At 45.9% G+C, this 20,882-nt stretch overlaps 1 protein-coding gene across 6 annotated transcripts in view; it reads right to left on the reverse strand.

The window, feature by feature from the left end:
* Positions 1-7,061: 7,061 nt before the first annotated feature.
* The window catches only part of LOC137528557 (ficolin-1-B-like), a 116,610-nt gene continuing 102,789 nt past the window's right edge, over positions 7,062-20,882 (reverse strand). For 5 of the 6 annotated variants that reach the window (XM_068249896.1, XM_068249891.1, XM_068249893.1 and 2 more), the window contains 6 exons: positions 20,748-20,801; positions 18,638-18,682; positions 13,774-13,901; positions 8,527-8,656; positions 8,301-8,435; positions 7,062-7,334 (listed from right to left, as the gene is read on the reverse strand). In XM_068249896.1, coding sequence (XP_068105997.1) covers positions 7,084-7,334; positions 8,301-8,435; positions 8,527-8,656; positions 13,774-13,901; positions 18,638-18,682; positions 20,748-20,801 — 743 coding nt within the window. In that variant the 3' untranslated portion in view covers positions 7,062-7,083. The remainder of the gene's footprint in view (positions 7,335-8,300; positions 8,436-8,526; positions 8,657-13,773; positions 13,902-18,637; positions 18,683-20,747; positions 20,802-20,882) is intronic. The other variant, XM_068249897.1, reaches the window with a different exon arrangement.

The raw sequence follows: 20,882 nt of genomic DNA on the forward strand, positions 1-20,882 counted from the left end.
CAATCACCCGTCACCCCCTTTTACCACCTGCCACTGCTACCCATCAGATCAGACCCTAATCTGCCCCTTGCGGGCACCCAAACATCCGCCCACGCCCTCAGACCCCCCCCCCCACCCTGATCACCTCCCCAGTGCATTATTTACATCTGTTCTCCCCTCTAATCACCCATTGATCATCCATCAATCATCCCTGTCACCACCTGTCACTGCTACCCATCAGATCAGACCCTAATCTGCCCCTTGCAGGCACCCAGTTACCCGCCCACACCCTCAGATCGCCCTCAGACCCCCCCTGATCACCTCCCCAGTGCATTGCTTGCATCTATTCCCCCCTCTAATCACACCCTGAGACACCCATCAATCACCTCCAGTCACCACCTGTCACCCCCTAGCACACCTACCCATCAGATCAGGTCCTAATTTGCCCCGTGTGGGCTCCTGATCACTCGGCCAAACCCTCAGATCCCACTCAGACCCCCTTCCGATCACCTCCCCAGCGCATTGATTGCATCTATTCTCCCATCTAATCACCCTCTGAGACACCCATCAATTACCTCCTGTCACCACCTGTCACCCCCTAGCACTCTTATCCATCAGATCAGGCCCTAATCTGCCCCCTGTGGGCTTCTGATCATCCAGCCAAACCCTCACCCGCTCACCGCAGTGACAGATTTTTTTTTTCCTGATAACTGCTGGTCTCTACGACTTAATTGTGGCTGAGACCAACCGTTATGCCACACAATTACGCATCCGCCAATCCAAAAAGCTACCATGCCCAGCCTTTTCAGTGGAAACCACTCCAAGTTTCCGAATAAAGGTACTCATAGGACTTTGGGCCCCTTAGCGCACCTAGGCTTCAAAAAGTGTCACACATGTGGTATCGCCGTACTCAGGAGAAGAAGTATAATGTGTTTTGGGGTGTATTTTTACACATATCCATGCTGGGTGGGAGAAATATCTCTGTAAATGGACAATTGTCTGTAAATTTTTTTTTAAAAATTGTCATTTACAGAGATATTTCTCCCACCCAGCATGGGTATGTGTAAAAATACACCCCAAGACACATTATACTACTTCTCCTGAGTACGGCAATACAACATGTGTGACACTTTTTTGAAGCCTAAAGGTGCGCTAAGGGGCCCAACGTCCTATGAGTACCTTTAGGATTTTACAGGTCATTTTGAGGCATTTGGTTTCTAGACTACTCCTCACGGTTTAGGGCCCCTAAAATGCCAGGGCAGTATAGGAACCCCACAAGTGACCCCATTTTAGAAAGAAGACACCCCAAGGTATTCCGTTAGCTGTATGATGAGTTCATAGAGGATTTTATTTTTTGTCACAAGTTAGTGGAAAATGACACTTGTGACAAAAAATAAAATCTTATCGCACCTAGGCTGCAAAAAAGTGTCACACATGTGGTATCGCCGTACTCAGGAGAAGTAGTATAATGTGTTTTGTGGTGTATTTTTACACATACCCATGCTGGGTGGGAGAAATATCTCTATAAATGGACAATTGTGTGTAAAAAAAAAAAAAAGTCAAAAAATTCTCATTTAGGCCTGGTGCAAGAAAACCAAAACCCGCTAGCAGATCTGCAAAATGCTAGCAGATTTTGAAACGCTTTTTCTTATTTTTCTGTAGCGTTACAGCTAGCGTTTTGCGGTTTTGGTGTAGTAGATTTCATATATTGTTACAGTAAAGCTGTTACTGAACAGCTTCTGTAACAAAAACGCTGGCAAAACCGCTCTGAACAGGCGTTTTTCAGAGCGGTTTGCGTTTGCGTTTTTCCTATACTTAACATTGAGGCAGAAACGCATCCGCAAACCAAAAAATGCCTCACCCCGGGAGTATGCGTTTCTGCAAAACGCCTCCCGCTCTGGTGTGAACCACCCCATTGAGATACATTGACCAAGCGTATCCGCAGCCGCAAGCGGCTGCAGAAACGCTGAAAAAGCCGCTCGGTGTGCACCAGCCCTTACAGAGATTTTCCCCCACCAGCATGGGATTGTGTAAAAATACACCCCAAAACACATTATACTATTTCTCCTGAGTACGGCAAAACCACATGTGACACTTTTTTGCAGCCTAGGTGCACTAAGAGGCCCAAAGTCCTATGAGCACCTTTAGGCTTTACAGGGGTGCTTACAATTTAGCACCCCCCAAAATGCCAGGACAGTAAACACACCCCACAAATGACTCCATTTTAGAAAGTAGACACCCCAAAGTTTTCAGAGAGGGGCATGGTGAGTCCGTGGCAGATTTCATTTATTTTTGTCACAAGTTAGCAGAAATAGAAACTTTTTTTTTATTTTTTTTTTTTTGTCACAAAGTGTCATTTTCCGCTAACTTGTGACAAAAAATAAAATCTTCTATGAACTCACCATGCCTCTTAGTGAATACTTTGGGATGTCTTCTTTCCAAAATGGGGTCATTTGGGGGGTATTTATACTATCCTGGAATTCTAGCACCTCATGAAACATGACAGGTGCTCAGAAAAGTCAGAGATGCTTCAAACTGAGGAAATTCACTTTTTGCACCATAGTTTGTAAATGCTATAACTTTTACCCAAACAAAAATAAATTCCAATAAGTGTCTATTTATTGATCAAAGACATGTAGCACAATACATTTAGATGAAAATGTATATAAAAATTTTACTTCATTTGAAAAAATGTCAGCACAGAAAGTAAAAAAAAATTTTGTGACAAAATTCATGTCTTTTTTGATGAATATAATAAAAACTAAAAATCACAGCAGCAATCAAATAGCACCAAAAGAAAGCTGTATTAGTGACAAGAAAAGGAGGTAAAATTCATTTAGATAGTAGCTTGTATGACCGAGCAATAAATCGTTAAAGCTGCAGTAGTCTGAATGGAAAAAAAAGTGTCTGCTCCTTAATACAGAGACTCTGAAGCCTCTTAAAAATCTTTTTTTTTTTTTTTTTTTTAAAACATTACTGTTTAATACATTAGTCCTTCCTAAATCACCACATTCCCGCGGCTGTAAACTATCTAAAACCCCCCTAACTCCCCGGGGGGCGATCTGTGCAGCGCTTCTGTGCGAGGCAGGGCTATGAGCTGCAGCCCTGCCTCACATGCGTCTATCAGCGCGGATCGCCGCCTCTCCCCCGCCCCTCTCAGTCTTTCTTTCACTGAGAGGGGCGGGGGGAGAGGCGGAGATCCGCCGCTGACAGACGCGTGAGGCAGAGCTGCAGCCCATAGCCCTGCCTCACACGAAAGAGCTTAGGGCAACAAAATCCACGACCAAGAAAGTCGTGGATTTTGCGGGGGAGAGGGAGGGCGCGTTAGGGGGTTTTAGATAGTTTACAGCCGCGGGAATGTGGCGGTTTAGGTAGGGCTAATGTATTAAACAGGAATGTTTAATAAAAAAAGGATTTTTAAGAGGCTTCAGAGTCTCTTTAAGGGGTTTTAAGACTGCAGTCCTTAAGTGGTTAATATCTGTCAACCTCTGTTGAGAATTCCAGTTGATGCTTGTGTCTCTGGCAATATGTAATCCTTCATGTATATATTACAACATGACACTTGCTGCTCCATCTCCCACCAACATCTTACTACTTCTCTCAAGACTGTCCCTTTACTCCTCCTCCTCTTTGCTATCCTAAAATAATTCGATCATTTTCACTGCTAGCCCCCCATACTCTTCCACTCCCTAAGCATCACTCACATTCTTACAGCTCCTTCCCCACTTATTGGCCTGGAGAAACCTGTGCTCTGCTCAGTGGACACCTATTTGCTATGTGATAATAAGCATGTCATGTGTATTAGTGGCATAACTACAATTCATGGCCTTGGGGCCCATCTCACAAAGGTCATAAAACACGTGTGGCCATCATGACCTCCCCACCCATAACAAGTGTGGCCACAAACAGGTTAGTAGATAGGGCCCCCCAAAGCTCTGGGCCTTCCTGCGATCACAGGGGCTTTCCCCCCCTAGTTACGTCCCGACGGCTGTAACTACAAATCATGGGGGTCCCCATCAAAACTTTATAGCAAAGAGTATTAGGCAGCACCCAACCATCCAAGAGCAACGTGTTATGGTCGTTGTCCCTCTGTCCCAGGAACAACAGTAAGGATTTGAAGAAAATGGACATAGCACCGTCTTCAGTAATTCAAGCTCTTTTATTAAGGCATCAAGATACAGCAAGCAGGGCAAGTAGCGACGACGTTTCGAGAGGAGCTCCTCTCTTTATCAAGTCAACATGCCCTCTGAATACAATCAAAGCAGCCTTATTTGTGGTAGCTCCACAAAGGAGCCAATCAAAAATGACCAGGGCGCACTGCTGCCGACCAATACCTTTAAAATCTGTCACAAAATCACTTGCAGAGAGGACCTGATGGGGAACTGCACCTGCTCAGATGCTCCAATCCGCATCAAGTAGTGGCCAAAATGCCGATCAATGTTTACGCATGCTGTTTTGCCGTATGCATATTTTTGGGGTGCATTTACGTGTAGGTCATGCCTCTGACGTTTTTGACATTGGGCCACTACTTAATGGGGATTGGTTGGAGCATCTGAGCAGGTGCAGTTCCCCACTATATAAGGCTGATTTGATTGTATTCAGAGGGCATGTGGACTTGATAAAGAGAGGAGAGCTCCTCTCGAAAAGTCGTCGCTACTTGCCCTATTTGCTGTATCTTGATGCCTTAACCTCCTTGGCGATATGAACGAGCTCAGCTCGTCCATGACCGCTGGAGGGCGCCGCTCAGGCCCCGCTGGGCCAATTTTCACAAATTTTTTTTAAAAACACGCAGCAAGCACTTTGCTTGCTGCATGTTGGTCCCGCTCGCCCGCTGGCGATGCGCCGCTACCCGCCACATAACGACCCCCCCCCCCCCCCGCCGAGACCCCTGCGCAGCCTGGCCAATCAGTGCTAGGCAGCGGTGAGGGGTGGATCGGGACTCCGTCTGACGTCACGACGTCATCTTGATCGTCGTCATGGCGACGGGGGAAGCCCTTAAGGAAATCCCGTTCAGAACGGGATTTCCTTACGTGGGTACGCGCCAGCGGCGATCGAAGGTACGCGCCGGACGCCGCAGGGAGGGGGTATCATGTAGCTTGCGCTAGGCTAGCTACATGATTTAAAAAAAATAAAATAAACTGCTGCGCCGCCACCCTGGCACAGGTAATAGAATGCCAGGGTGGTTAATAAAAGAGCTTGAATTACTGAAGACAGTGCTGAGACCATTCTCTTCAAACCCATTAAAACTTTGACGCGCCCCCAATGTTCACACCCTATCCCTTGCCTACCCCTTGTGGCCCTCAAAATCTGGGGGTCCATCTTACAAGGTCCTGCGCAGTAAGCCAGAGTCACTCGTGCCAGAAGAGGAGTGCAGCCCCGATCAGCAGAATGATCCATGAGCGGCAAGGGGGGGGGGGGAAAAAAGAGGACAGCGAGGGAAGACTCATTAGGATCCAGAGGCTTCCCTCTCCTTAGGTAAGTATGTGTTTCTGAACCCCAACTTCAGCTCGGGTTCTCTATAAGTTACGAGTTCTTTCGATTCAATAAAATATTTCCCCCAAAAAAGCATCTGAAGATGGAACAGCCTTTGTGACTCAAAGAAACAAAATCAATTTCTACATGTAGTGAGGTGGAGAATGAATAGAAGTGTCTAGTTGTGGTTGACCATGAGCAGAACTTGGAATATTATTTTTATTTTATTTATGGTATTTATGAAGTGCCAACATATTATTCAGCGCTGGACAATAAATACATACAATGATACAAAGGATGACAGACATAACAAGGTTATACAACATAAGGCAAAGTTATACAAGGCAAACGGTACAAGGTACATGATCATGTGATTTTGGGCAGGTTAGGTAGGCCCAGTAATACAATCACGACGGGGACATAGTAAAGGAGCACAATGATGGGGGCACACAATCATATAGAATACACTAGGGAAGGGAGGACCCTGCCAAAGGCTTACAATGTAAGGTTAGGGGAGATGGACACACTAGGTAGGTCTGTAGAATAAGTGTTCAACAGAGAGTTACTGTGTGGTAGGGGGTGAGTAATCCATCTTGAATATAAGAGGTGTTGCTAAGCTTTTTGTGGCCCAAAGCAGCAAATCATTTGTCATCCAACCCCTCTGAAAGGGAGCGACGTGCTTTCTGCATGGCCCCTCCAACAAAGGGAGCAGCACACTGGGCGTGGCCATGACATGATGTTGGTGGAACCAACTGTATAATTCTATCATGTCAATATTGACCAAAAATATGTGAAGAATGCCATGAAGAATTAAGGCAGTTCTAATGGCAAAAAAGGTCATACTCAGTACTAGCAAGACATACCTAATAAAATGACCAGAGAAATACAAGTAGTCCCTGGTTATGGAACAAGATAGGGACTGTAGGTCCATTGTTAACCTGAAAAAGTCAGAACACTGTCACCTCTGTGCCTGTTTTGTCCACCTCTGTGTTCCCTTGTGTTACTTCTTGTCTCCCTCTGTGTCACCTCGTCCCTCTGTGTCACCTCTGGTCCCCCTTTGTCACCTCTTGTCTCCCTGTGTGTTTACTCTTGTCCCCAGCGTGTCACCTCTGGTCCCCCTACTTTAACTCACATGCCCCAATCCAGAGCTGAATCTCACCACTCTCCTGCCACAGACTTTGTGTCCCGTCACCATGGTTTCTTCCGGCCATGACATCAGAGGTGCTGGCCAGAAGTAACCATGGTGACCGGAGCTAAGCGTCCGACAGGAGAGTGGTGAGATTTGGCGCTGGATCAAGACCATGTGGCCACATGGCCCTTATCCAGTGCCGGTTCTCACTGCTCTCCTGCCGGAGATACAAAACTGACAAGATTGGACTGGACCAGAAATATCCACCTTTTATGTGTGAACCAAGCCATTGAAAACTCATCCAAAACTGATGAAAATTGTCAAAAACTGACAGGACTGGACACCTTTTATGTGTGAACCCAGCCTAATTCTTTTCTTCACCAATATACTCGCATGTTCACCCATTTATAAACAAGCCCTTTAGAGACACACAGTACAGAGTAGCATAGTGTTTATCTCAGAAATTACAAGAAGCAAGGCATACAGTATAGAGTTTATTTTGATTATTCTGGGCGGAATTTAATTTCTGTCATTTTAAGGGAATGAAAATTTCCCCTGAAAGTAAACCAGATCACCCCCAGGCCCTCATTCGTGTGCTGCCCCCGCAGGTACGCTCCATTCAGGTGAGAACCATGGCAGTTGTCAAACCACCAGGCCCCAGAGTAATCCACTGCACAGTTTGAGTCTTCAGCATTGTCGTTATCTTTGTCTTGTGTAGTGAATGGCTGATCGTTATGCCAGGAAAGGGAGTCGCCTACAGAGAAAACAATACCATTAGCACAAGGGAACTTTACAGAATGTAACATAACATTTTTTCTTTACCACTAGATGTCCCCACACACACACTATTCTGTGTGCTTTGAACACAGTTCAAAGCAGACAAGCAGGCCTAGTTCACATTATAAATCGCCAGCGCTATCGCAAGCGTTAGCGATTGGGGGGGGGGGGGGGGGGATTTTGAAAGCGCTTTTACAAGTGCTTTCAGAGTGATTTCAGCTTAGAAAAGCGCTTTTCTAAGTGCTTTTGCGGAGTGATTGATTTTTCACTTCCTGACATCAGTCTGGAAATGAACTCTTTAACCCGGAAATTAATAAATGCAATACATTTATTCATCAAAGCGCTCAGGAAATCGCAATACAAAGTGTTTTTTCAAGCGCTTTACGATTTCCCTATACCTGCCATTGAGCCAAAACCCTCAGAATATGGTACAGGTATTGCATTTGCGCTTTATAAAAAAAAAAAAAAAAAAAAAAAAAATCGCAAAGCTCAAATGTGAACACTGTCATAGGAAATCATTACACATGCGCATTTAGAACGATTTGCAAAATCGCCAGCGCTTGAAAAAATCAGCACACGCTGATAGTGTGAACAAGCCCACAGTGTTGTTACAAGAATGATCATTGGCTTCTCGTTAAAGCCATGGTCGTTCCCCTTACAGGCGCTTTGATTGACTCAGGGAACAGTTGTTCCTCTTCACCAATCACAGATGTGTCAGTCCCGATGGATACGTGTGGCGGGCGTGCACAGGCATGAACATTGGTAGCAGCGGTGAGCGACGCATTAAAGTCCTGTGACCGTTAACAGTAGAAAACAGGATGTTTTCATACGGCGCGTTGCCGCTAACTGGTTTAAGTTTATGTCTGTGTAAAGGCAGGTGTCCCAAGACTTTTGACAATATGATGTGTTTACTGTACTGTAGACATGAAATGCAGCATTCTACCTGCAGAGCCACTTATGAAGCTTTTGAACATTAGACGGTACAGGTCCTTCTCTCCTTTCAGTTTAAAGCCGCTGTACATGGCATAAGTGCGATTGTGGTCAAAATCTTCCAGATCAACTCTCATCTGATACGAACCTGAGAGAGAGGTACAAATGTAACAGCTGTATAAGTGTGAACTACAAACATAAGTGCGATAGGGTGGTAATGTTTGATACGCATCATTTACCTGTGGCTGTAAGTCGGTGAATATTCTCATTACCCAACCAGAACTCGCCCAGCTGGCTGCCAAATCCTCTCTTGTAAGTTTCCCAATCCTGGAAAAAGTCAATGGAGCCATCCGAACGTCTCTGAAACACCTGGAGAAAGGACAGGGGAATTCAGATGGGGCTTGTTTTTTAAGTTGGCCAGAGATGGGTCTTTGTTTCTGAAGAAGTAAAGGCACCTTTCTGGAGCTCTGTGGATCATCCTACTTAAAGTGACACTGAAGTGATAAATGTATGATATAATGAATTGTATGTTTAGTACGGATAGTTAATAGAACATTAGTAGCAAAGAAAAGAGTCTCCTATTTTTTACTTTCAGTTATAGCTTTTCTTTTTTATAACATTGCATCATTCTGTCATATTTGCAGTGTACAAACCACACTCTGTATTTTAAACTATAAAATAGAGTAGAGCTAATGACCCTTTTAACTCCGCAGTAAAACCTGAACCTGTCTCTCATTATTTCTTTGATGTATAAGTGCTTCAGAAAGCAGGACCGTCTTTAACCCAAGTTGGTCAGAGAGCTCAGAGAAGCTCTTTTGCATAGATAACAACTGAAGTTTCTTAAAGGGAAGGTTCGAGGTAATTTGAAAAACAAAATTCTACTTACCAGGGGCGTCCCCCAGCCCCTGGCAGCAGTCCTGTGCCCTCGCCGCAGCTCCACTCCCCGCCGGTGACCTGGGGTCCCCTCCGGTGCAAGATGCCTACTGCGCCTGCGCGAACATCTCTCGGAGTCACACTGACGTCATCCGGACTGTACTGCGCAGGTGTAGTAGTTCTGTGACTGCGCAGTACAGTCCAGATAACATCAGTGCGACTCTGTAAGCTGCATGCTGAAGCACAGTAGGCATCTTGCACCGGAGGGGACCCCGGGCCACCAGCGGGGAGTGGAGCTGTGACCTGGCGAGGTCAGCATCTGCACTGGAGGGGGCCAGGAGCCACCGGAGCTGCGGCTAGGGCGCAGGACGGCTGCCAGGGGCTGGAGGAATCCCCAGGTACGTAGATTTTTGTTTTTTAATCAACTTGGACCTTCCCTTTAACTCCTGTACTGGAAACAATAGGAGACTCTTTTCTTTGATACTAGTGTTCTATTTCTTAGCTGTACTACACATACATGGCTTTACACTTCCGTGGCTTTCCCCTCTTCTACAATACTATGCTATTCTGTGTTACTATGGTAATGTGAAGGCTTTTTTGACTGTTCCCCTCTCCAGTACTGACGTCACTATTTGGAGGATGGGCTCTTGCTCTGAGTTACAGCGCGGTGCCTAGTCCTCTGTGCGTGGCCACGCACAGTGTTAGTTCTGGACGACCCGCCCACTGCTCTGACGACTTCCATATTTAAGCCGGTCATGTTAGCCTCAATCTGTGCCCAGCAGAAGCCGCGGCAAGTGGCGAATCGTGAAGGCTCTGTCCAGGGAACCTTGCTCTCTCGTTTCTGCATTCGGGTGAGTCTCTTGGTCTCTACGCTCTGCACTTCTCGAATACAATTTTTTCAACTCACATTGCTTCACTGCTACTAGGTTCACATTTTCTATGGCTGATTCCTTTGCTCCTTTTCATTGATTTTCATCACTTTCAGCTCTTTACACACTAGACTCTTGCCCTTTATTGGTGCAATATTATTGATCTGTATTTGTGCAATTTCACATATGTGTTCATCACAATAGCACTGGCACTTTATTGTTCTCCCTTTGTGCAATACCCATGCATGATTTTTTAGGCGGGAGAAGAGAGAGCCTTTGGGTATATTATCCACTAGCTGATGGCCCGGCGTTGCCCGGGTATGCATTTGGCTGGTTTTAGCTCCACCCGCTTTTTCTATCCCTAACACACAATTACTCAGTTAATGACCTAGTTTGTGAGCTTTGTGGTCTTTAGCATCAATAATTTGCATTGAAATGAAACAAATCTGATTGGCTGTGGCTTCACCCCCTTTTCTGAATTTAAACCCAGTCACCCAATGACCAACTGTACCAGATTTGAGGCTTGTGCCATTTACAGTGCAAGAATAGCTGCAATTAAATATTCCGCTTGAAAATCAATCGGTGGATTTTGATTGGCTTTTGAAGTCTCCACTCACTTTTCTGAATATTAATTCCAGTCACCCAGTGACCAACTGTGCAAAGTTTGAGAACCCTGCCAGTAACAGTGTAAGAATGGCTGCAGTTTACATTTTCTTCCTGAAATTTTATTTGTCTCTGCCCACTGATGACCCAGTGTTGCCCGGTTATGTATTTGGCTGGTGTTCGCTGCCCTCCCTTTTTCTAACCCACAATTACTTAATTACTCAATGACCAATAATTTGCATTGAAATTAAACAAATCTGATTGGCTGTTTGTGGCTCCACCTCCTTTTCTTAGTTTAAACCCGAGCCACCCAATGACCAACTGTACCAGGTTTGAGGCCTTTGCCATAAAGAGTGTAAGAATGGCAACAATGTAAATATTCCCCTTGAAAATCAATAGGCGAGTTTTGATTGGCTTTTGTAGGCTCCACACACTTTTCTGATTATTATTATTATTATTATTATTATTAACTATTAATCCCAGTCATCCAGTGACCAACTGTGCAAAGTTTGAGATCCCTACCATTAACAGTGTAAGAATTGCTGCAGTTTACACTTTCCCAGTGACATTTGTATTTGTCTCCGCCCACTGATGACATGGCATTGCCCGCTTATGTATTTGGCTGGTGTTTGCTGTGCCCACTTTTCCTAACCCTAACACACAATTAATCAATTACGAAGATTGTGAGCTTTACGGTGTTCGGCATCAATTTGCATTGGAGTGAAACAAATCTTATTGGCCATTTGTGGCTGTACCCCCCCTTTCTAAATTTTAACCCCAGTCATCCAATGACCAAGTGAACCAGGTTTGAGGCTTGTGCCATTTACAGTGCAAGAATGGCAGCAATTACATATCCCCTTGAAAATCAATAGGTGAATTTTGATTGGCTTTTGTAGGCTCCACCCACTTTTTTGAATATTAGTCCCAGTCACCCAGTGACCAAGTGTGCAAATTTTGAGAACCCTACCATTAACAGTGTAGGCATGGCTGCAGTTTACATTTTCCCAGTGAAATTTGTATTTTGTCTCTGTCCACTGATGACCCGGTGTTGCCCGGTTATGCATCTGGCTGGTGTTGGCTGCACCCACTTTTTCTATCCCTAACACACAATAAATTACTCAATGACCAAGTTTGTATGCTTGGCTGTCTTTGGCATTAATAATTTGCATTGAAATGAAACAAATCTGATTGGCTGTTTTTGGCTCCACCCCTTTTCTGAATTTGAACCCCAGTCACCCAATGATCAACTGTACCAGGTTTGAGGCTTGTGCCATTAACAGCAATGTACATATTCCCCTTGAAAATCAATAGGTGAATTTTAATTGGCTTTTATAGGCTCCACCCACTTTTCTGAATATTAATTCTAGTCACCCAGCAACCAACTGTGCAAAGTTTGAGAACCCTGCCATTAACAGTGTAAGAATGGCTGCAGTTTACATTTTCCCAGTGACATTTGTATTTGTCTCCGTCCACTTTTTGGTTATGGGAATTAAAAGTATCTTATATGTTATTCCAGGTATGTGTGTGTCAATATTTTCATTCAAATCCGTTCAGCCGTTGTTGAGTGATCGAGTAACAAACATCCAAACCTACAAACATCCGAACTTTCCCATTTATAATATTAGTAGGATTTATTCATTGATATTGTGTGACGACATATACCCTGGCAGAATTTGGTTTCAATTGTTTTTATAATTTTTTGTAATGTAGTCTACTAATAAAGCTTATCTTATTATTCCATTATATTAGTGTGGTGCGGTATTTGTGGGGGTCCTTCCTTTTGTTTGTTGCACTACACATACAATTCATTATCGCATAAGTTTATTTTCACATTAGGTTTGCTTTAATAAAGTGCCTGGTTTCTGCAGCCGTGCGTGCGTGTGTATTGCTGCACTGCGCAGACGCAAGGACATGCCACGATTGCTTTATGGCCCTTGTGAGATGGCCCCAAGCTTGTGAAGGGCACCAAGTGGAGGGAAGGGGTGCAAACATTGGGGAAGGGGGCATCAGATCGATTTTCTAATTATAAGTGTGCAAAATCGAGCGCTTGATCGATCGAGAGCTGATCGGTCATGTCAGAAATAATCAATCTCTTCCCATTGATCAGGTGGGAAATTGCATCGTGTGTACCCAGCAGGGGCATTGCTAGCCCCAAAGATCAGTGGCACGTGCCCCGGAGGACCCCCAGGCAGAGTCAGCTGTGGTGCCTCAATAGTGGGTATGCTGGGCGCTGTGATGCCTCAATGGGAAGCCTGTGGGAGTATTGGAGGGGTTCCACTAGACGGTCAGGGAATGCTATGGGGGGACTGCCAGATAATCTGGTGGCAGGACAGCCCGCCCAGCTGAAATCCAGACCAGCCAGCACAGAAACAATGCAACTCTGCCTAGTTATGTTTAAAGAGAAATTCCGACCTAGAATTGAACTTTATCCCAATCAGTAACTGATAACCCCTTTTACATGAGAAATCTATTCTTTTTCACAAACAGACCATCAGGGGGCGCTGTATGACTGATATTGTGGTGAAACCCCTCCCACAAGAATCTCTGAGGACCGTGGTACTCCTGGCAGTTTCCTGTCTGTGAACCTTGCTGCATTGTGGGAAATAGCTGTTTACAGCTGTTTCCAACTGCCAAAAAAGCAAGCAGCAGCTACATCACCTGCCAACAGTAAAAATGTCACCATGTGTTAAATCTCAGAATGTAAATCAGGGATTTAAAAGATTTTACAATGAGCAAACACTGACTGCTTCATTTTTACAATAATTATGTATAAATGATTTACTTTTTTTATTACACTATTTTCACTGGAGTTCCTCTTTAAATGACACTGCCTATTTATGTGATTTACTGCATCTTTGTTTTTTGTTTTTTTTATTAATGAAGAGGGGGCTTCATCCAACATTTTGCTGGGTAGGCCTACTTAGACCGCTGTTTTAGTTCATGTAAATTTGCCTCCACCCATGACCACACCCACATTCTGGTGTGGCCACACCCATTTTCGGCTGGAGTGCACAAAAGACCCCCGGATCTCTTAGGATCCTAGCCACGCCCCTGGTACCCAGCATTAGCCCTAATGGCGCCACTGTTCACAATTCATCTTATCCTCACGGGTTGGCTTATTATGTGAGTGTGTCCACTTACTATCCAGCCTCCGCCATCAGTGTGCATGTCACACAGGACCGTCAGGGGCTTCATGCCATCCGGATATATTGTGTACCAGCCAGTGATAACTGCTCCGCCATCCCGCAGATCCTTACAGTCTTTTGCAGCTGTGAAGTTGATGGACAAAACTCAGTGAGCACAACTGTACCTTCTACAGAAAGGACTGTGTAGGATGCAGATCATGATATATATACAAAGAAAGAATACCATCACTTCACGGGCAGTGGGTGTGTTTAGCACAACATTTTTCTCCTGGAGGGGACAGAGCATCAATGTCCTGGCTTGGGGGTGGGTGGGGGGGCAGGGCCAAGCTCAAACAAAAAGTGGACCTGCCACAGGAGGGGGCTAAAACATAGTCCAGGCAGGTGTGTGCGGCCCCAGGGGCCACATGCGTCCCACCAGTTAGACAGCCCTGTTCTAGAATAAAAGACATCTCAATAAATCTCTTAATTTCTTTGTTTCTATGAAGTGAAGGAAATAGCTATGCAGTGAGAAGTACAAGTAGTCCAGTAGTCTAGCTGAACCTGGCCATACACATTTAACTAGGCTTTACCCCCTCTAATGATTAGGCATTTGTTTTCCAAATTAGGCCACTGCACCTTTAAGGGCTTGCTGCAGGGCCCTACAACTCAGCACACAAGTGATTCCGCCCCCCCTTTTCTGCCCACCAACAGAAAGCTTTCTGTTGGTGGGCTCTGATCCCTGCCGACATGTTTGTTTATTTTTTTATTTTTTTTTTGTATTTATTTGTTTTGTTTTTTATAGTAAATGTGACTATTTTTTTTTAATTCCCATCCCTCCCTCCCTTCACCAGCCATCCACCGCCATCGGCTGTCATAGGCATCAGCCTAGGACAGCTGATTGCTCTTCTGCATCCCAGGGGAACAGCCGTGTCACACGGCTGTCCCCAGTACAGTGCTGCCGTAGATCGCTGTACAGTGCAAATAGATGGTCGTCTACCAGTCTCCTAGCAGCGATCGCCACTGGGAGATTGATGACTTCACGCCAATTGACATTGAGCAGTACTGGGGCTGCCACCGCTTCCACGCCAATTGGAGTGGAGCGGTCGTAAAGAAGTTAAATGACATCGACGTGAGAGGCATATGGAGGCCGCCATATTTATTTCCTTTTAAGCAATACCAGTTGCCTGGCTGTCCTGCTGATCCTTTGACTGTAATACATTTAGCCATAGACCCTGAACAAGGATATGCTGATCAGGCGTTTGACATTTTGTCAAATCTTTACAAGATTAGCTGCATGCTTGTTTCTGGTGTTATTCAGACACTTCTGCAGCCAAACAGATCAACAGGGGTGCCAGTCAACTAGTATTGTTTAAAAGGAAATAAATATGGCAGACTTCATATACATCGCGCTTCAAGTTCCCTTTAAGATGGCCATACATTTAACCATTAGATTCCTTTCTGATCGAATCTGATCAGAGTGGAATATATTGCCCGCCCATACATAACATTGCACAATGATTTCTGATAAATTTCAGTATGAAAACCATTGTAAATCATCCTCCGTCCAGCCCCAAAGTGTATATGTGTGCCCCCCTGGCCATGTGCAGTGCTGAAGGCTCGTCCGCTGCCGTGACTCTATTCTTCCTCCAGTGTCTGGCATCAGGGCAGTTTCTAGGCTAATGTGCACCCAGGGCGAGGGTGTAAAAATTGCGCCCCCTTCCCCCCATGGACTCACGAACCTTTACTCTGTGTGGACAGTCACACAGGCACAGGTCACAAGTAGATGTGCCTACTAGTGTGACCAACTGCTCATCCAGGAGGAAGCAGGGACCAGGAAAACACACAGGCGAATAGAGCCCCCGACTCCTTCATGGGCGCCGCGCACTGACAGCCTGCAGTACCACTACAGGACATCAGGTGTCATCACACAGTGGTGACGTGATGATGACTTGACATCGGACGCAGGCAGCCTAGGAGGAGTCAAGGAAGGTGATCACGCTGGTAATCTTCTTTCTCCTTACATTTGGCTGCACCGCGTGTCACCAGCTCCCTAGTGGTTATGTCCTTCTGCTGCGCTCCCCTTCTACTTGCCGGTCTGCGCCCAGGGTGGTCACCCTGCCCGCACTGCCCAAGAAATGGCCCTGTCTGGTGTCCCCGCAAGCACCTATACCACATGGCACTGACGTATGCCCATGCGCAGAGTTGAATGCTCACCTGTCAAACACCCACACAAATCCTGGCCTTCTCCAGTGTCTGACGTTGCCACGAGCAACTGTACCACATAACACTGAAGCATATAGTAAGTCACTACATGCGTCAGTGTTATGTGGTACAGGCGGGGGGTACTAGAGGAGGCCAGGGTTTGAGCAGGTGTGTGACAGGTGAGCCTTCAACACTGCACATGAGCACACGTCGGTGCCATGTGGTACAGGTGCTCACAGTGACATCAGACACTGGAGAAGGAAAAGAGTCATGCCAGCGGACAGATGAGCCTTCAAAAACTGCACATGGGCACGAGTTGGGCCAGATTGATGAGTGACAGCTCAGGTCACAGACAATAAGCTGCCCAGGTTTGCTGCCCCTTCATTGCGAGTCCCAGATACTTGCCCGAATGCTGCAGTTCACATATTCGGCAGCCTGAATGCATGAATGTGCCAGCCCTCAGCCCGCCCCGTGCTTCCAGGTGCACTAGGCCATGGCCTTTGTTGCCTTGCCTGAAATCCGGCCGAGGGAGGGGGGAGTGGTATGCTTGGGTGGTACATCTGTCTGGCGCCGCGATATCAAACTCCGTTACCACCACGCATTCGATCGAACCCTTGCAACTGAGATTGTCTGCATTCCTGATTGATCCTTTCGACCGATTTTTAACAGAAATTGATCAAAAGATTAATGTTGGCGGCCATGTTGCTGCACTGATTCTCCTCGGATAGGACAAAATAGAGCAAATGTACAGGCACCCTTATATCTTCACCCAATGTTTCAATGCGATTGATCAGAATCATTTCAGAAAGTTCAGTGATTTCCAAAAAATTCCAGCAGGGGATCTATAGAAAAATTGATCGAACCACAGTGTTGCACTGTTTAAAGCTATAGGCCACTGATCGACTTACGCTCCTGCCCTGCCCACAATCCAATACTTTCAAGTGAATTTAGGCCTAAACTGATTATAAATTGATCAGGCATTTGGGGGGAATCAGTTCCCAGCAGATTTGATCAGAGTGATTGCATCTGGTGGAAATGGAACTGAGCAAGCGTGGTAAACTGCTGGCGGCAGTAACACTAGTATTGTAGTGCGCTGCCTGCACACAGCAATATTACTGGTGGTAAGTGCACCAAGCCCATTATAAGACATCCCAACCAATGGCGTATTACATGGGGCCCCAAGCACGCTTATGATATATGGAGCCCCAAAACCTGCCAAGGACAACTGTAGTATCAAAGAGTGTAATCAGAGCAAGGAGGTTTGCCAATGGGATCCTTAAAGGACACCCGAGGTGAAAATAAACGAATGAAATAAACAATTGTATCTATCTTCCTTCTCCTAAAAATGACTTTTAAGATATTCCACAGTTTTTTTTTAATGTTTAAATCTTCTTTTCAAGTTTTAACTATTTTATTGATTTTGCTCAATGACACATTCATTGAAGTATGCCAGAGCTAAAATCTATGAACTATTAACCCTTTTTATCTCTTTCCTGCTCTCAGAAGCCATTTTCTGCTAGGAAATTGTTTTATAGTTGGAATTTCTTATCAGTGAGGGTCACACTGTAGTCAGGACCGAGTCAGTCACTTACATACCTGATATTTAACTCTTTCAGGCCGAGAAAAAAAAGGAACACAGCATAGTTATTTGTGTGCTAGGCACTGTACATACCCATGTCTATCTCATCATGTCACTAGTCACCTCGGGTATCCTTTAAGCCTAACAAGAAAAAGTCAGTTTTACTCACCTGGGGCTTCTACCAGCCCCCTGCAGCTGTCCTGTGCCCTCGCAGTCACTCACCGATCCTCCTGTCCTACGCCACTAGCTAGTTTTGTTTCGCAGACAAGCCCGGTCACACGTAGTCTTCTTTTGCGTTTCCGTCCGTAATAGCGTCCTGCACAGGATGCTATTGCAGATGGGAACGCGAAGAAGGAGATGCCAGAATTGCGCAGGCGCAGTGAGCCTGTCGGACGAAAATGAAACTAGCTGGAGGCATGGGTCAGGAGGATCGGTGAGTGACTGCGAGGGCACAGGACAGCTGCAGGGGGCTGGTAAAATCCCCAGGTGAGTAAAACTGATTTTTGTGTTAGACTTAAAGGGGAACTGAAGAGAGAGGTATATGGAGGCTGTCATGTTTATTTCCTTTTAAGCAATACCAGTTGCCTGCTAGCCCTGCTGATCCTCTGCCTCTAATATTATTAGCCATAGCCCCTGAACAAGCATGCAGCAGATCAGGTGTTTCTGACTTTAAAGTCAGATCTGACAAGAATAGCTGCATGCTTGTTTCTGGTGTGATTCAGATACTACTGCAGAGAAATAGACCAGCAGGGCTGCCAGGCAACTGGTATTGATTAAAAGGGAATAAACATGGGAGCCTCCGTATACCTCTTACTTCAGTTCCCTAGTTCCCCTTTAAACATTACCACTATGCAATGCACATAGAGAGGTGTTCATTACCAGCACAGCACCAATGAAATGCTAATAAGATGAATGAAGGAGGTCCCCTAATGGGGTCCATCTAGTCCAGGGGCCCTGGGATGGTCACAACCTCTGCATCCCCTATTCCTACACCACTGATCCTAACTCTCTCTGTAGCAATCAGTTATGCCTGGGAAGCTGAGTCTGTATGTAGTTGATAATTTTTTTTCATGAAACTAAAATGTATGTGATATCTTACCTCCATAAATTGAAGCACCCGCCTCACCTTTCTCTCCTCGCTCACCTGCAGTAATAAACAAAAGTCATGAAAGAAAATTAAGATTTAGCACTCTTTAGAGATTCACTGAGACGTACTACTCTAGGGAGATTTACTGAGATTTATCACTCTACAGCAGCCTTTCTCTCACTCCTGCCTCTTCCCCCTCCCCTTGCTTGTAGAGTCGTGCGACACAAGCTGGGGTCTGGAATGATTTGTCTGTGGTCTTTCCACACAGGAGCAGCTTGTTAGCAAGTAAAGATAAAAGCATGCCAGTAAACTAGCAAAGTACATCTGTAGGTAACTTTTCTTCAATGATAGCACCATCATTTGGACAAGTTGCTCTGCTCAAAAGCCTCTGAGTCAGGGGCGTGACTAGAAATAACTGGGCAACAATGCAAAACTTTGGATGGGGCCCCATCACTACAGTACACAGCACTTGGGGAGGGGTGGAAAGGCTGGGGGTAGAACAGCGCTGTACACAAGACCCTGTTGAACACTGAATAGGGTCTGTCAACAAATCTTTGTCTGCAAAACTGTGTATGATTCCTTATGAATGGCTGAGCAGATGCAGTCATTAGTACAATTGTGCAGAGAGCAGAATGTTTTTTCTCTCCCTGCCCTTAGTTGTCAGTCTCTCAGGACGGGGCCCCCTGTGGTTTCTTGGCCCCCCTGCAGCTGCATCCCTTGCAGGGTCTATTGTTACGTCCCTGCTCTGAGTTCTGTTTGGAATGTTTAGATTTGGTTCATATCATTGCTGAACTAGTTAGCCTTAATTTTATCACCTGAGGTAGGCGAAAAAATATCTAAAACTCGCCATACAAACATCGATTTTGCTCACCCAAATGGGCCCCACCAGCCAGCCAGCATGCCCCCTTTGTGCCCCCCATAAAATTGAAGCTGGAACCACCACTGCTTGGACAGGAGAAGGGGGAGGTTTATCAGTCTGTTCTGTCCTTTGGGGAGGAGAAGGGGGAGGTTGATCCAGTGGCATAGCAAGGGTATTTGACACCCGGTGCAGATAATTTACCGACACTCCCACCCCCAAAAAAGCAAATTACATCACATGGGTGGAGCTAACAGTAATGTAACTGTGTAACAGTAAGGCAGTGGGCTAATATAGGTAGCCAGATTAGTTGCCTCCAGCATAAGTTAGATAGGTAGGTGCCCCCAGTATAGGTTAGTTAGGTAGATGCCTCCAATATAGGTAGCCAGTATAGTTGCAACCAGTATAGGCTAGCTAGGTAGGTAGGTGCCCCAATACAGGTTAGATAAGTAGGTGCCCCCAGTATAGGTTATATAGGTAGGTGCCCCAGTATAGATTACATAGGTAGCTGCCCCCCATTATAGGTTAGATAGATAGGTGCCTCCAGCATAGGTTAGATAGGTAGCGGCCCCCCAGTATAGGTTAGATTGGTAGCTGCCCCCCCCAGTACAGGTTTGATAGGTAGCTGCCCCCCCCAGTATAGGTTAGATAGGTAGCTGCCCCCCCCAGTATAGGTTAGATAGGTAGCTGCCCCCCAGTATAGGTTAGATTAGTTAGCTGCCCTCCCAGTATAGGTTAGATAGGTAGCTGCCCCCCAGTATAGGTTAGGTAGGTAGGTGCTCCCCCATAATGGAGGGGGGAGTCGGCCACAGGGAGGGCAGCCCGACCTCTCCCTCTCTTCCTCTCCCTGGGCCGCCCTCTGTGCTCCCCCCTTCCGACTGCAGAGTTAGCGCAGGGAAGCGCTGTAAATAGTCAGTAACTCACCTCCCTGGTTCCAATCGCCGCTGGTCTCCTCCTCTGCATAGGCGCTTATACACACGCTGCTTCCTGTTTAGCAGGGAGAGGAAGGGAGGGCTCCCCTCCATCAGCGCTCAGGGCGGCCGGGGTCACCCCACCTGATGCGGGTGGCACTCCCCGCCCCCCTCTCACGACGCTAGTGGGTTGATCAGCCTGTTCTGTCCTTTGGAGAGGAGCAGGAGGAGGCTGATCAGCCTGTTGAAAAAGTGCGAACATTGAAAGCCAGCACTTTTCTTTAGAGAGGTGAGAAGAGGTTCCCTATAGGTATCAAATTAAACCGACTGTATTTGTTTCCGATTGACCACCCACCTTTTTTGCCAGATGGTCCAGGCAGTCCAGGAAAACCAGAAATGCCAATTATTCCTGTGGAATAAAAAAACATACATAATAAAGCTACAATCTAAAGCAAAGACAAAAAAATGTTGTGGCTAGATAATAGATGCA

This window comes from Hyperolius riggenbachi, chromosome 8, assembly GCF_040937935.1.
Source record: "Hyperolius riggenbachi isolate aHypRig1 chromosome 8, aHypRig1.pri, whole genome shotgun sequence".
NCBI lineage: Eukaryota > Metazoa > Chordata > Amphibia > Anura > Hyperoliidae > Hyperolius > Hyperolius riggenbachi.